The sequence below is a fragment of the Vollenhovia emeryi genome, unplaced genomic scaffold (assembly GCF_000949405.1).
Source record: "Vollenhovia emeryi isolate VEMERY1.0 unplaced genomic scaffold, V.emery_V1.0 DF939140.1, whole genome shotgun sequence".
NCBI classification, from domain to species: Eukaryota; Metazoa; Arthropoda; class Insecta; order Hymenoptera; family Formicidae; genus Vollenhovia; species Vollenhovia emeryi.
In genome coordinates this window covers 504,195-517,991 of record NW_011967226.1, presented here as the reverse complement: position 1 = coordinate 517,991, position 13,797 = coordinate 504,195, and the positions used below count along the sequence as shown (strand labels likewise).

General features: G+C 43.2%; 1 protein-coding gene across 1 annotated transcript in view; it reads right to left on the bottom strand.

Annotated features, from left to right (window-relative positions):
* LOC105567109 overlaps positions 1–12,258 on the bottom strand; it is a 46,291-nt gene extending 34,033 nt beyond the window's left edge. The window contains exon 1 of the mRNA XM_012021679.1: positions 12,185–12,258. Within this exon, the coding sequence (XP_011877069.1) occupies positions 12,185–12,215 (31 nt within the window). The 5' untranslated portion in view covers positions 12,216–12,258. The remainder of the gene's footprint in view (positions 1–12,184) is intronic.
* Between the last annotated feature and the right edge of the window lie 1,539 nt (positions 12,259–13,797).

Genomic DNA, 13,797 nt, shown 5'->3' with positions numbered 1-13,797 from the left:
CATAGAGAAAGGAATATTTTAATCTTAAATGAAAAACTCTAAAATCCAGAATAAAATGATAGCATCGTCTTTTGTCGAATATCGTGGTGTCAACTTCGTGCGTTGCAAAATAGAGGGAAAATTTATTCTAAACGCAAGAATATGTAAAGTTACCCTTGTCTCCATATAGTAAGTCAATCTTTTTTAATTCGATAGAGGAGAAATATTGATTTTATCATGATGTTATCTTATTTTTTTACTAAATGAGATTGTGAGAAATATAAATGCGTCAAGAATATTTATGTCTCGGTAACAGAAATTTCCTTTCTGAGGGTGTAATATCAAAATCCAAAGATTATCAAGAAAGATGGGCGATTCATGAAAATCTTTACTAAAAAATGTGGCTCAAGATTGGTATCGATTCGAGCGAAAGACCAGCGTAAAAAAAACACACACTGCTGCGTCATCTAAAACAGAAAATCCTCACTTCGCTTCTTACGCCTCCCGATTTACTGACGCGTTATCAAAGCGCGTTCTAACAGTTCGGATTTCAGTGCGAGACCGATCCTCCCGACATTCCAAGCATCCTTCCCGTCGATCCTGCCGTTAGTTTCGCACCGTATCGCCCCTGTCTTCGGGGCATCGCTGGAATTAAACCCGGCGCGATCCTCGCTTTTCTGATTTCGACGGGATATCGCGGCAATAGCGTTCGCGTTTCCTATTTAACCGGTTCGCTATCGGCGGACGGCACGACGTCAACGGAAGATCCGCAGTGACGTCCTCTCTCGTCCGCTTCCCTGCGCGCTTTACGCACAGTCTCTCCGTCCCTTTATCGCCCGCTCGTTACCACGACACGTGGAAAATATGCGCCGAAGGCACCAGCGAATTCGTTCGACGCCACCATACACCGTCGCGTTCGATGTTGACTTTACTCGTCCAAGTTATTGGCGACCCTCATCGGCTCCCAACGCGAGCCCGCGTACTCTCGCAACGCTCGCCGCTCGAAAAAGGGCCGCGTATGCATACGCGACGCTGAAAAACTGACAGGGATCCTGACAGCACGCGTGAGAATAAAGGAGGAAAAATGTACTCTTCGATGTAATCGTCGAGTTTCGTATGCGAGACGCCGAAAACGAAAGCCGGATAAACGACGAAATGTCGAAAAAATTCTGATTTAAATCCCACGGAAAAGAATTGCCGTCTGTGCATTAAATCGGTGAAAAGTAATGTACTTTGCTTTCCACTCGAAATTCCCATCTTACTCATTGAACGTCTCTAGAAAGTTGAAGTACGTCATTATTTTATCAAAACAGGGGAGTGGCAGTCTCATTATCATAGTTATGATAAGTTATAACAAGCAAGTTACTTATACTTATAGAGTAGAGCAACTTCCATCCATAAATTTAGCATGGTCTTCGAATGTACTTCTCGTCCTCTACACCGAAGAAGCGAGACAGATATCTGTTCCGCTTCAGCATCCGTATCTACCGAAGCTCTTCCCCTTACAATTCTTAGTCCTGCACGCTCAACGCCGAGCCGAGCTCGAAAAGGCATTTTGAAAGAGTGAGAACAAGATCGGCCCCATTTTTTTGCATTCGATTTTGGTCACAAAGTGGGTACCAAAGACGAAAGGTCTCGTCAAGATGATCGCAGATATGTCAGTCTCAGAGTGTTTTTCTCGACTCAAATCTTAGATATGATACGAAGTCCAAAGACTATTTTCCAAAACTTCCTCTGAGAATCTCTATCGAATCGAGATTACGAACAAATATCAAATTGAGTCTCAAGATTCATCTATTAAACAGCATCATGGTCTCGAGGCTGGTTTCCCCTGAGTTCCTCAGCAGAATCGCGACTATAAATGCGGGCCCGAGACGAGGCGAATTTGTCATACAAAAGAATCTCGATCGGACCGGCGATCGAAGGAATAATGCGTTCGAGAGCGAGAAGTGGTCGCGGGATTAAAGAAACGGCAATGGAGATTGTATAAAAGATACACGGCGCCTGGAATTCAGGAATTTCTTTAATCCCGTTAATGTCGTGTACGACGATTCACACGATTAACGATGGTCGCCCGGGAGGACGCTAAGCGTTACCTATTTCAAGATTGAGCGTGGAATTCTCAGAGTGCTGCCATGCAGTTCTTAATAAAAATATCAAAGAAAAGGAAAAAATAAGAAAAGAAAAATACGCAGCGTGCGTGTATACCGTCCAGCTATATTCCATCCGATCGCCAACGGCCGGAGAAACAGTCGCCGTTTACGAATCCCGTGTCGCAGACTCACGTAGGCGAGATCATAGTCGAATGACCGCCGGTGACTGTAATAAACCTGACGTGTCGTGGAGGGAGAAGGAAAGAGCGTTCGTCGTTATACGAAAATAAGCGGCGCCGCGCCTCGCGGAGATAGAATTCGCGTGTCTCGTATCTCGCGGTTCTCCGCGTTCTCCGCCGCGTCGTCCGCCGCGTCGGAGGATCGATAGGATGCCTTATTGTCGTTCGGCTTTACTCTCGTCGTTACTGTCGCGTGGGCGTCCGCGGTGCCCGGCAAATTTCCCGAGTGGGCGGTGGAATTGCGCTCGGCGAGGCCGAGCCTGATGGCAGGCTCTCGTCTCGCTCGCGACAATGCGCGCAATTTGAAGATTAAAATTATATTTTTAGAAAGGATTAAATATAGGGGAGGCGAATCGTATACATTTGCGTCCGTTTAGCGAATAAATAAAATATTATGTGCAGCTGCGCCTCTCCAATGTGAAGAAGAACGCGCCGGTGCCGTTTGCCGCATCAGCCGCACACACGAGAAGATGCATGCGTGCGCGCTGGAAATGGAGTCCGATTAAATCTACGAATTACGTATCTGCTTTCCTAACGGTAACGCGGTCGCAGAGGAAACACGCGAAATATAGCGGTCGCGTACAGGTATACGTCGTCGCGATGGGAAACGAGATGGTGGTATAACTCGCAGTGATGAGGAATGGTGAGTCTACCACTTTCCAGGGCGGATTCCCATTGACCGAGGACACGACGGTGGACACACAACGGTGCCCGTGAGAAAATACGTTGTCGAAGAGGAGGAGGAGGAGGAGGAGGAAGAGACGGAGGAACCGATGTGCGCGCGTCACGGTGAAGAGTTTACGTGGTAGGTAGGTGGGTCGACCAAGGAACTGGAGTTTCCACCGTGGCTGCACTTAAGCGATTCAACCATGCGTGCTTCCCCGCACTCGCGAGCGTCACAGGTGAGGGGCGCTCGCCGCGGAACGAGTCCTGCCGGAGCGCGAGCGCGTGTGCGCCATGGAAAAGGAAGAAGCAACGTCTACCTGGACGTAGGAGAGGAACGAGCCCTCCACCGCTCGCTAATCGCCGCACCGAGATAGGAAAAACACGCGTACGGGGTGGTGGCTCGAGGTTCATTGCCCACCCCTCGCACTTTTTAACCCTTTTCGCGAGACGGCTCCTAGTTTTATATCCAACGATGACGCGGCAAATGCCTCTCGACGGCTCCGTAAATTTCCGAAAGATCCCACGTGTCCTTTTCGGGAACGAGTTTGCAATACACGAAGTACACTCATAGAGGGAAAGTCATCCGTTGTGAGATAGGCTTCTAATATGAGACAGTAGGTTTTCAACGTCGAGATTCGGTCACAAGGCCTTTCTCGATTGCACGATCTGACGACGAATTTTCCGCTAAGCAGATCTCACTTCAAGGGCAATAAATTCATAGTGGAACAAACAACTGGCGCCTATTAATTTGGCAGAAACCACGCTATCTCATATCAGGGGCTTATCTCGTAATACGGCACTTTTCTCGACCGAGGAGAAAGAAAGTTGAAATTCTCTAAAAACTGTCAATATAAATTTTGTTACATTCCTGGCACGGCAGGCTAAGCCGCTCGATTAAGTTTGATTTTGTTTCGATATACGCTCGTATATGTGTACGATAAAGCTGTTCCGGTGCACGACTATCATTTTCCTTCGGTGATTTTAAGCCGTACGCGATACGTATAATCTTACATGTTACACTATTGTTGTATTACGACACCTAACGTTGCGCCATTCAAACCTTTTAATTAGCACACGCGATAATCCTTTAATCGCACACTTTAATCCTACACTTTAAACCTCAGCACGTTTATTATAAGCAATTTGCTTATCTATATTTATCATTTCCTTGTAATGCCTTTAAATGTCAACTGTATTTTATGAAAGATCTCGTGTGCCACGGTACTGTTTTATTATAACGTTTCTGCCCTATTATATATATCTGGTGCCTGCCGCGGAATAATAAGCTGGTTCCTCTCTCTGTCTTCGTCTCTCTCTCTCTATAATATTTATTACCTTCCTCGCAACGTCACACGCCCCCCTGGTGCCGCAGCCACGCAATCGCGTAATATGCGACAAGTGAGTATACACGCATCGAAGCGAAAGGAAAATACGAGATTTATGATTAGTCCTCGGAAGAGGAGGAAGGCCAGGGCTGGGGTACGAGGGAACAGGTCGCTCTACGCTACGGTGCACTCGCGCAATCGTTAATCGAAGGCTCCAGTCTTTCTTCGCCGCAGGAACGAAACTGTGTCGATGCTATCAGTAGGCACCAAAGGCGAGTGTACTGACCGTAACGATACCAATAGCGATTTCCCGGGGTATCGATCGTAACCGTTTTATCAATGCGATAGAGAACACCCTCGAAGATAATTGAATTACCGTTCGGCCACGCAGGTCGTGACGCCCGCGAAAGATTCCCGACAGCGCCTGTAACTTGGAGTCAAACTCGGCGTACGCGTTGGCGACACATTTCAATATTTTACGAAACATTAACGTCCGATAGGATCTGTCGTTCGGGAAAAAGATGAGTCAATTTGGAAAGAGAAACGCCATTAGGATAAATAAATTCTGCATCGGATTGACGTTATCGAAGGAAAAGAACCAGAGCGGGTCTGCAGCATTCCACGGGGTATAATTAAGACGTGTAACATCGTCAAGCCCCGGTAAGATTGTGTGCGGCGATAGCGAGCGCGAGGATGATAGGACGACAGGTTCAGCGGTGGAAAATTAAAAAGAAACAGCGTGATGAGGCATAAGACGTTGCTATAACCGAGCGCTTTCCCGCGAGCCGGATCCGGACTCGTTGTTTTACGGCACGTCGCTGCGTTACCGAACCGGTTAAATAATTCCCGTGCATATTCAAATGTCGCGGCGAAGACGGGCTGCGCAGCGGCGACGACTGATATTCCTTCGCGCCAGCGATGGACCACTTTAAAGCTCTATTTCGTTTACGCTTCGTAATGCCACTCTCGATGTACTCTGCGTGTACGCTACGAGCTTGTTAGAAGACCGCAATTTAACGCCGATCTCCAGGTATTCCGATCGTGTCGTCCTCGAAGCGGGGCGTAATTATATTTTTGCTACACTGACCAAAAAAATTTTTCAAACCAAGTAAGTAGATTTACTTGAAATTACTTTTTCTACTGAGGTAAATATTTAGTCTATTTAAATAGAAATATTAAATTTCAAGTAAATCTATGTACTATATTAAGTAAATTAATTTAAATCGTTACATTTGCTACACTCAAATAAAGATTTCACGAGATAAAGAATACTATTTATTAAATGAAACAATTGTTTTTGTTAAATAAGAAATCCAATTTTCTTCGCTGTGAAAATTACAATTTGGGAAATTTTATAGAATTAAAGTAAAATTTTTCAAATTTAAAATTATCAATTCCTTGTGCAATGCACGTTTTAATTTGTTTATTATTTTTTTAATTCAAGTTAATAAGCTATTAGTAGCCACCTAAATGAATAATTTTCTGGAGTAGAGTAATATTTTTTGGATTGAGATATTTTTTTTATCAGTGTAGTATCAGCGTGAAAGCGCCGGTAGAAATAACTGAACGTGAAGAGAAACTGCGAAAATCTGACGAAAGTTATTTTTTCCCGTGGACCTTCGTGTTGCTTTATACTTTTTTAACAGGCATGCACGCTATCCTTCCCGAGGCATCTAATTATATAGATAATATATATTATACGTACGTGTACGTGTAGTGTAAGTGCGCGCAGAAAAATATATTATTGGAACGTCATTTGAATAGCCAATTTTATCATGAGCGTGCATAAAATATCGCGTAAGTAAAGAATTGGGTCAAAGATTTTTAGCACAATTTCCATTTTCTAAATAAAGATAGAAACTACTGGTGACATATGTCTGAACAGTTTTAGCGGTGTTAACTTTCTTGTCTTTCTTTCTAGAACTAGACTGTTTGATGAATAAAATATTGCAACCTAAAAAAGACACGCGGCTGACATAGTACCGATCAATTGTTCATTACCGGTGAATTAATCAAGTACGTGCTAAAGAAATTAATTTTTACCACTGTTTTAAGAACGTCTATAGATATATATTTTTCAAAATATAGCGGCCTTTTCCTAGGTGCATAACCCTTTAATAGCGAGTATCAATATACTTAGTTTTTTTACAAACGTGTTATAAATCTTTAAAAGGAATTGATTTTCAGAGATTCGCACGCAAATTTAAACGGTGACAAATCTCTTGCTATACACGCGGGAGAGTTTCACTTAATAAAAAAAAGGCCTTTAAGGCCGACGACACGTGCGGTCTTCCCTCGCGAAATCATTTTGTCCCGACTGTCTTGAGATTCATTCTTTTCGCGCCGCGAGACCAAGTCCGAGTCGCCTCGACGCACGCATCCGCTTTATTTTACTCCTATTCTACTGCTGAGCGGGCGAGCGAGCAACCCGTCCGGCCTCTTGCTCTCTCATCGGTCCCGCTGCGTGCTACAAACGGCCTTTGAATAGCGTCTAGTTTTTGCCGAGCAACTAGTTTTACCGGGGGTTTTCATTCTCCGCTCTATCCGCGAGCGCATCGAGCAACCGTGAAAATTAATCTCGCCGGTTCTCTCGACGCCGTAAAATTCGTGCGGGAGTGAACGGCGCTACGGAATCCACGAAAAACCGCTGCGATCTCTAAAACTCGCGCGATTCAATGATTGGTCGCTGATCATTTTTCATGGTCAGCTTCACGAAATTATTATCGGAGAAAAGAGTAAAACTTATGTTTTCATACCTTTCACTGACAAATAAATACGTATAATTACATGAAAATATATTTACCGAAGGTACTATTATCCGCGTGTACCAAATGCACGCCGCAATTATTTTTGCGTGTCTTGAGAATTTTAATCGATCGAATTTTTGCAGACAGATTCGAACAACACGCAGAATTACGTGTATTAAAAAGGGAAATGAATAAAAAAAAGAGGGAAAGAAACAGTTTCGCATAATAACTTCTTATCTCTTTCTGAACGCGTAATGAAAATATATAATAATAATGATGTCGCGAAATTACACCGCAGCATTAATTAAGCGGTAACTTTTACGCGTGCGTCACATATAAATTTCAATCGACTGTAATGAGCTCAAAATGGAGTTGGACCTCGAGACATGCGCGGCATTAATCGACAATGCAAAAAAAAAAACAACAAATTCTTACGACGGACCATAAAAATATTCCCGACGCAATCTCACCTCAATCACGTCCCTACTTAATATTTTATCTTCGGAAGTTGCGCCGTAGCTGGCAGCAACAGTCCGCAAGCGGGGAAATTAACCCCAATTATAAAGTAATATCGGCCGGCCATTAAGGAAGTATGCTAATTAACGATCTCTTTAATCGGCGTCATCGACAATAGCGTCAATTCGCCCCGTTCGCCCCGAAATCTCGCGGCAAATTATCGGCGGCCGCTACACTCGGCGTGCGCTTCTTTCCGACACACGTGGCACTTGGAGCACGTTGACATTACATAAAAATTGTAGTGAGATTAATGGCCGCGCTACACCCCAGCGCGCGAGTTTTCGTATTATCGCTGGAACTTCATCGTTTGTAACTCAATGCCGACTCGTGAAAGTAAAACGGACAAATAACGCGTACCGGGAATCTAAAGAAATGTACACCTCGGCACTACGTTAGAAAATAGAATAGACCTGCGCCAGCAGGTTTTGCCGAAATAAATATTTTAATGTCGCCTCACATGTAACACGCGTGATGATAGAAATTAATCATACGTGGTATAAGAAGTCTTGGGAAACAATTGCAGAGACGTTACTGTTTAAGAAATAAAATCATTTTAGATTCTTACCTTCTGAATATACAATTGTTAATTCCGATTAATATAAATAAACGGTGTTCATATGATTCACATCATACGAGAGAATGTGAGAATTTTAATATTTTGCCCTCTGGAAATTCATATCGCATTCTGCGGTCTGGTCATGGAAGGGCGAATATTTTATATACGCCGAATATTTTATGCTCGATCTGCATTACATTCTTTTTGTCTATTTTCAGAATCGCGGCATTCTTTTAAGACGTTGATGTAATAAGGTATTGCGCAATATGTAATAATATGGAATATCGCTTATATCGATTAATACCACTACGACTAATGAAAACAATGAAACCATATTCATACACGTATATATGTATAAAAATATGCGCATAATATTATATTAAAATACAATATTACACACGACGTTTTCAAGTAGCATATGAAAATTACTCAGATTAAAAAACCCGATTGAATAGAATTCGTTAACTTTTATACTTCCAAATTTTAATAATAATAGAAAGCATCCAGAATAAATCGTTCCGAAAATCATGACCAGTTATTACCACTTTCTCTTTCATCGAATCTACTCCATCGTAGCGCGATCCTTAGATATAAGTAGAAATTGTGTTGAAAATCCCATCGATTTTTCCCTCGCGCTTATATTCGGGGAGGATAAGCGCATAAGCGCGTTTGTCTGGTAAAATGCAAATTTCCGGCGTTAGTAATTTTGCCAACGGGAGAAGTTAATTGAATAGTGAAACTATGACTTGCGAAGCTTAGAACGTCATTTTATCGATGCCATGGGCACTGCTAGCAATTTCGCTGCTTCGTTTCAAAGTATGCTACGCTTTATCGCGCATAAAACGTTCGGCACGTAATCGAATAAATCATTCATGGATTACCTTTCCCGTTTGAAAACTAATCTTCGCAATTAATGAGCACATTAATAAACGTGTACTTCACTCGCGAGCAAGGTATTTTCCGGCTTTTTATAAACACGTATAATTTCCGGCTTATCTCAACTAAAGTATCTTATTTTAAAATATCATCTTGAAAATTGCTAAAGAATTTATCTATTTTATGAAGTCGAATTATGCAAAACCAGAAAATTATTATACTGCACGTAAGTTTTTGTAATACACAAAAACGATGAAGAATCTAATACTTTATAGTTAATTTTAATGTTTTAAATATCTATTTTTGGGATTTCAAGTTAAGCTTTTCATTTTAAATGATTTTAATTAAGTCACCTTTGGAAACGATCTGTGTTTTTCCAAATAATAAATCGCGAGAAAGAAAAATGAGGCGGTGTCTCAAGACAAACTTCGTTTAAATTCCTTAATCGAATTACGATTGCAAATATGACAATGCAATAAATATCCAATTAATTCTTAAAATATGTTGATTAAACCGTGTCATATGCATCGAAACTGGTTTCAGCCGAGCTCTTCGGCGGAAACTTTATTGAATACGAGTCTTAGAATAACGTCGCGCTGTCTATATCATACGCTTATCAGTACACGGCGTCTAATTTAATTAACATACATACGTCACATATTTAGATACGTAAATAGGAGATTTAAATCTGGAACATAAATATTTTCTCAGTAACACTGATCTAATTTGAAATTCAATTAAGTTTAACTGTTACGCACAGATAATTTAATCCTTTTCTAATGAAAATTTGCAATCGAATTAAATTAATTGCTACTTCCGAAACAAAGCGCAAATGTGTAACGATAATGAACCGCGTCCAGTGAAATTAATTTCAAACGTACACTTTTACATATACAAATATGCAGGATTGGAAAGTAACTCGTTACTTGCATCGAGGTTACAGTTACAGTTACTTATTTTTGATAACTCTAACTTAACTTCGTTACTTTCTCCCCACTTGTAAACTCAACTCAGTTACATTTCGTCGATAACTAATTTAATAGCTTTATTTTATATATTTTTTAAACCTCCACGGATCGCATTAGGCCTTGCCTTTGCGCAGAAACGCCTCTATCGACGCTTCGCAATTCAAATGTAGATTTAATACTTTTTTTAATTACAAGAAAGTAACTACAAAGTAACGATTAGTTACTTTTTGAGTAACGCTAACGCGTTACTTTTCAGAATTGGTAACTTGTGACTGCAACTAGATACTTTTATGAAGTAACTTTTCCAACCCTGCATATATGTACTATAGAATTTTAAACAATGCTTTATATCGAAACAAAAAAGAGCGTCGTAACGATGTTCGCAATTATATTACATACGTTAGGATCGGTATTCATAGTCAGGGACTCGATTCTTTAATTCATTCGAAGGAGAAACGTATGCGAAAAATCTGAGGGCCAATTCTGTATTTTACAATGCAGCGAAAATGTTAAAAGTGAGCGGCTTTGTCTCTTTTCCGGGAGGAAAGTTTGAAAGGGACAAAGCTACTCACTTTTAGCAATTTCACTAGTAAGATACAGAATTGATCCCCTGCTCTCACAGAGTAGTTAAAAGTCGATTGGCTAAAATACGAATAGGCAATCAACTTGCAAATTTTCTACAAGAGCAGAATTTCCGCATACGTTTCTCCCGCGAGTGATTTCAAGAATCGAGCCCCTGATCTTATACTTAAGACCGTGAGTTTATCTAAAGAGACGCTGTACAAGAACATTTCTCATTGGCTACGGAGTATCTAAAGGCGATCTTAAGACGGTCTTGAATAGAAAATCTGACTATGACTGCGGTAAAGCCGCCGCTGCAAATGCTGCGAAGCGTTCTTCGCCTTTTATCTTCATTGAAAGGAAGGAAAGGAAAAATACTCGGAAGCATTTGCAGCGGCAATTGGTCAAACTGTATGAATACCGGGCCAGGAATCGCCGATGCCTTTCCACACGAATTTAGGCACAGGTGCAGCACATAGACATTTTCCACGCATACGCAAAATGCAGGGTCGGGAAGTAACCCGTGACTTGTAACGAAGTTGCAGGTACTTTTATTCGGTAAGTCTATCTTAACCTCGTTACTTTCTCTCCGTCTGTAACTGTAACTTTCAATAACTAGTAACTAATTTAATAGTTACTTTATTTATATTTTAAATCGCAGCTTGCATTAGGCCCTGCATTTGCACATAAATGCCTTTGTCGACGCTTCACAATTCAAACGCAGACTTGATATTTTTATTTTCACTGCAAGAAAGTCACTGCAGCAAAATAACGATGGTAAAGGCTGGTTTATGCAAGACCGTAACTGTTAATTTCTACCGGAATCGGTGAAAATCGTTCAATCACCGTTAAAAGTCAAGAGAATAGTTGACTGTAATTGGATAATTTCTACCGATTCCGGCATAAGTTAACGGCTACGGTCTCGCACAAACCAGCCTTTACTTTTCCAACAACGGTAACGCGTTACTTTTCAGTAATCGGCAACTTGTAACCGTAACTACACTGAGAAAAATTTTCATCGGATAAACCAATTAAATAGTATGTCCGATGGTTAATTTTTCCGATTACTTTTTCCGATTAAATTATGGATATATCCGATGAAATTTATCCGATGAAATGCAATTACCGATGAAATTTGATTGAAAAACCGATCAAATTTTTCATCGGATATACAATTTAATCGGACATATCCGTTTGTTATCATGTAATTGGATTATCCGATTATATTTAATCGGACATTTTTCTCAGTGTAGTTACGTCTTTAGCGAAAGAAAAAACTAACTGCAACTAGATACTTTTATAAAGCAGCCTTCCCAACTCTGGCAAAACGCACAAATGTGCCGATATGTGCACAAATTCGCGTGGGAAGGCATCGGCGATGCCCAGTGTACGTACACTGAGAAAAATTTTCATCGGATAGACCAATTAAATAATGTTTCCGATGGTTAATTTTTCCGATTACGTTTTCCGATTAAATTATGGATACATCCGATGAAATTTATCCGATAAAATGCAGTTACCGATGAACTTCGATTGAAAAACCGATCACATTTCTTATCGGATATACAATTTAATCGGATATATCCGTTTGTTATTATGTAATGGGATTATCCGATTATATTTAATCGGACATTTTTCTCAGTGTACGCGTCACTCACCGAAGTTCGTTTGAAGCACCAGGAACAGCATGCTCGGCGTGAATCCGTCTCCTACAGTGTCGAAAACTCAATGAGACAATGAGTCAACCGGCGCGCGTTGTTGGTTTGTTTTTGCTCGAGCCGCCGAACGCCGCACCGCGTCACGCCGTAGCCCCCTGCCCCCTAACCCCGAAGGTCGCCGCGCTATTCATTCGCGTCCCGAGACCCGAGCGAGCAGGCCGCCTCGCTGCTCGTCGCTTCACTGCCTCCCGAGACACTGCTCCTTCGCGACAAATAGGTAACGCCGGCGCACGCGGCGAATCTGTATTCTAGTTTTCGACAACGGTTTTAAGCGATAACGAGTCAACCGGCGCGAGGCCCTTTCTTCGTCGGGATCGGAGCACGAAGCGACGTAATAGCTCGCGACAAAGACGCAAGTGTAAACGCAGATAACGCCGCAAGCTCTGGCGTATGTCGTACTTACCTCCAGTTACGTGCGACTTTTAGTCCGAATCTCGTGCGCTGTCCACGTTGACGCTTGCGTCTTCGTCGTAAGCTGTCGCGTTGCTTCGACTCTTTAGTTTTCGCTCGAGCCGCAACCCCCTGAAGATAACCGCGCGACTCGCTCGCGTCCCGAGACTCGTGCGTGCAGGCGGATTCGCCCCTCGTTGCTTCCCGACGCGCGGTTCCTCCGCGACAATTGTGTACTGCCCGGCGCACAAGGCGAGTCTGTTTTCTACAGCGTCGAGGATTCGAAGCGACAGCGAGTCAACCGGCGCGCGGCCCTTTGTCCGTCGGGATCGGAGCACGAAGCGACGTAATAGCTCGCGACAAAGACGCGAGCGTAAACGCAGATTGCGCACAAGCTCTGGCGTATGTCGTACTTACCTCCAGTTACGTGCGACGTTACTTTTACTCCGAATGTGCGTTATCTACGTTGACGCTTGGCGTCTTCGTCGTAAGCTGTCGCGTTGCTTCGTGGCATCGACTCTTTAGTTTTCGCTCGAGCCGCACCGCGTCACGCCGCAACCCCCTGAAGATAGCCGCGCTACTCACTGGCGTTCCGACCCGAGACTCGTGCGTGCAGGCGGATTCCCGAGGCGCGGTTCCTCCGCGACAATTGCGCACGGCGCACAAGGCGAGTCTGTTTTTTCAGTTTTCTCGAAGATTCGAAGCGACGAGTCAACCGGCGCGCGGTTTCGTTGGTTTTTGCTTGTTTTTTCGCGCGAGCCGCCGCGCCGCGTCACGCCGCAACCCCCCCCCCCCTCCCCCCGAAGGTCGCTGCGCTATTCATTCACGTACCGAGACCCGAGCGAGCGGGCCGCTTCGCTCCTCGTCGCTTCACTGCCTCCCGAGACACGGTTCTTTCGCGGCAATTAATAAACAGGTACTTAATGACGGTGCACACGGTAACTCGATTCTCGCTGTTAGCGACGCACGGCCGTGTCGAGGCTACTTAACCCGAGCACGTATGTACGTATATGTGTCGCGCGGCTCTTCGTCCGCGGTAGGAGTCGGAGCGGCGCGAGACGAGGCTCGTAGGAGAGAACGGAAGTCGAGGCGGAATCGGGGCCGATCGAGTAACGCGGGATCGACCATTTTTGAGACTCTCGCTTTGTCACTCGCTCGAGTCT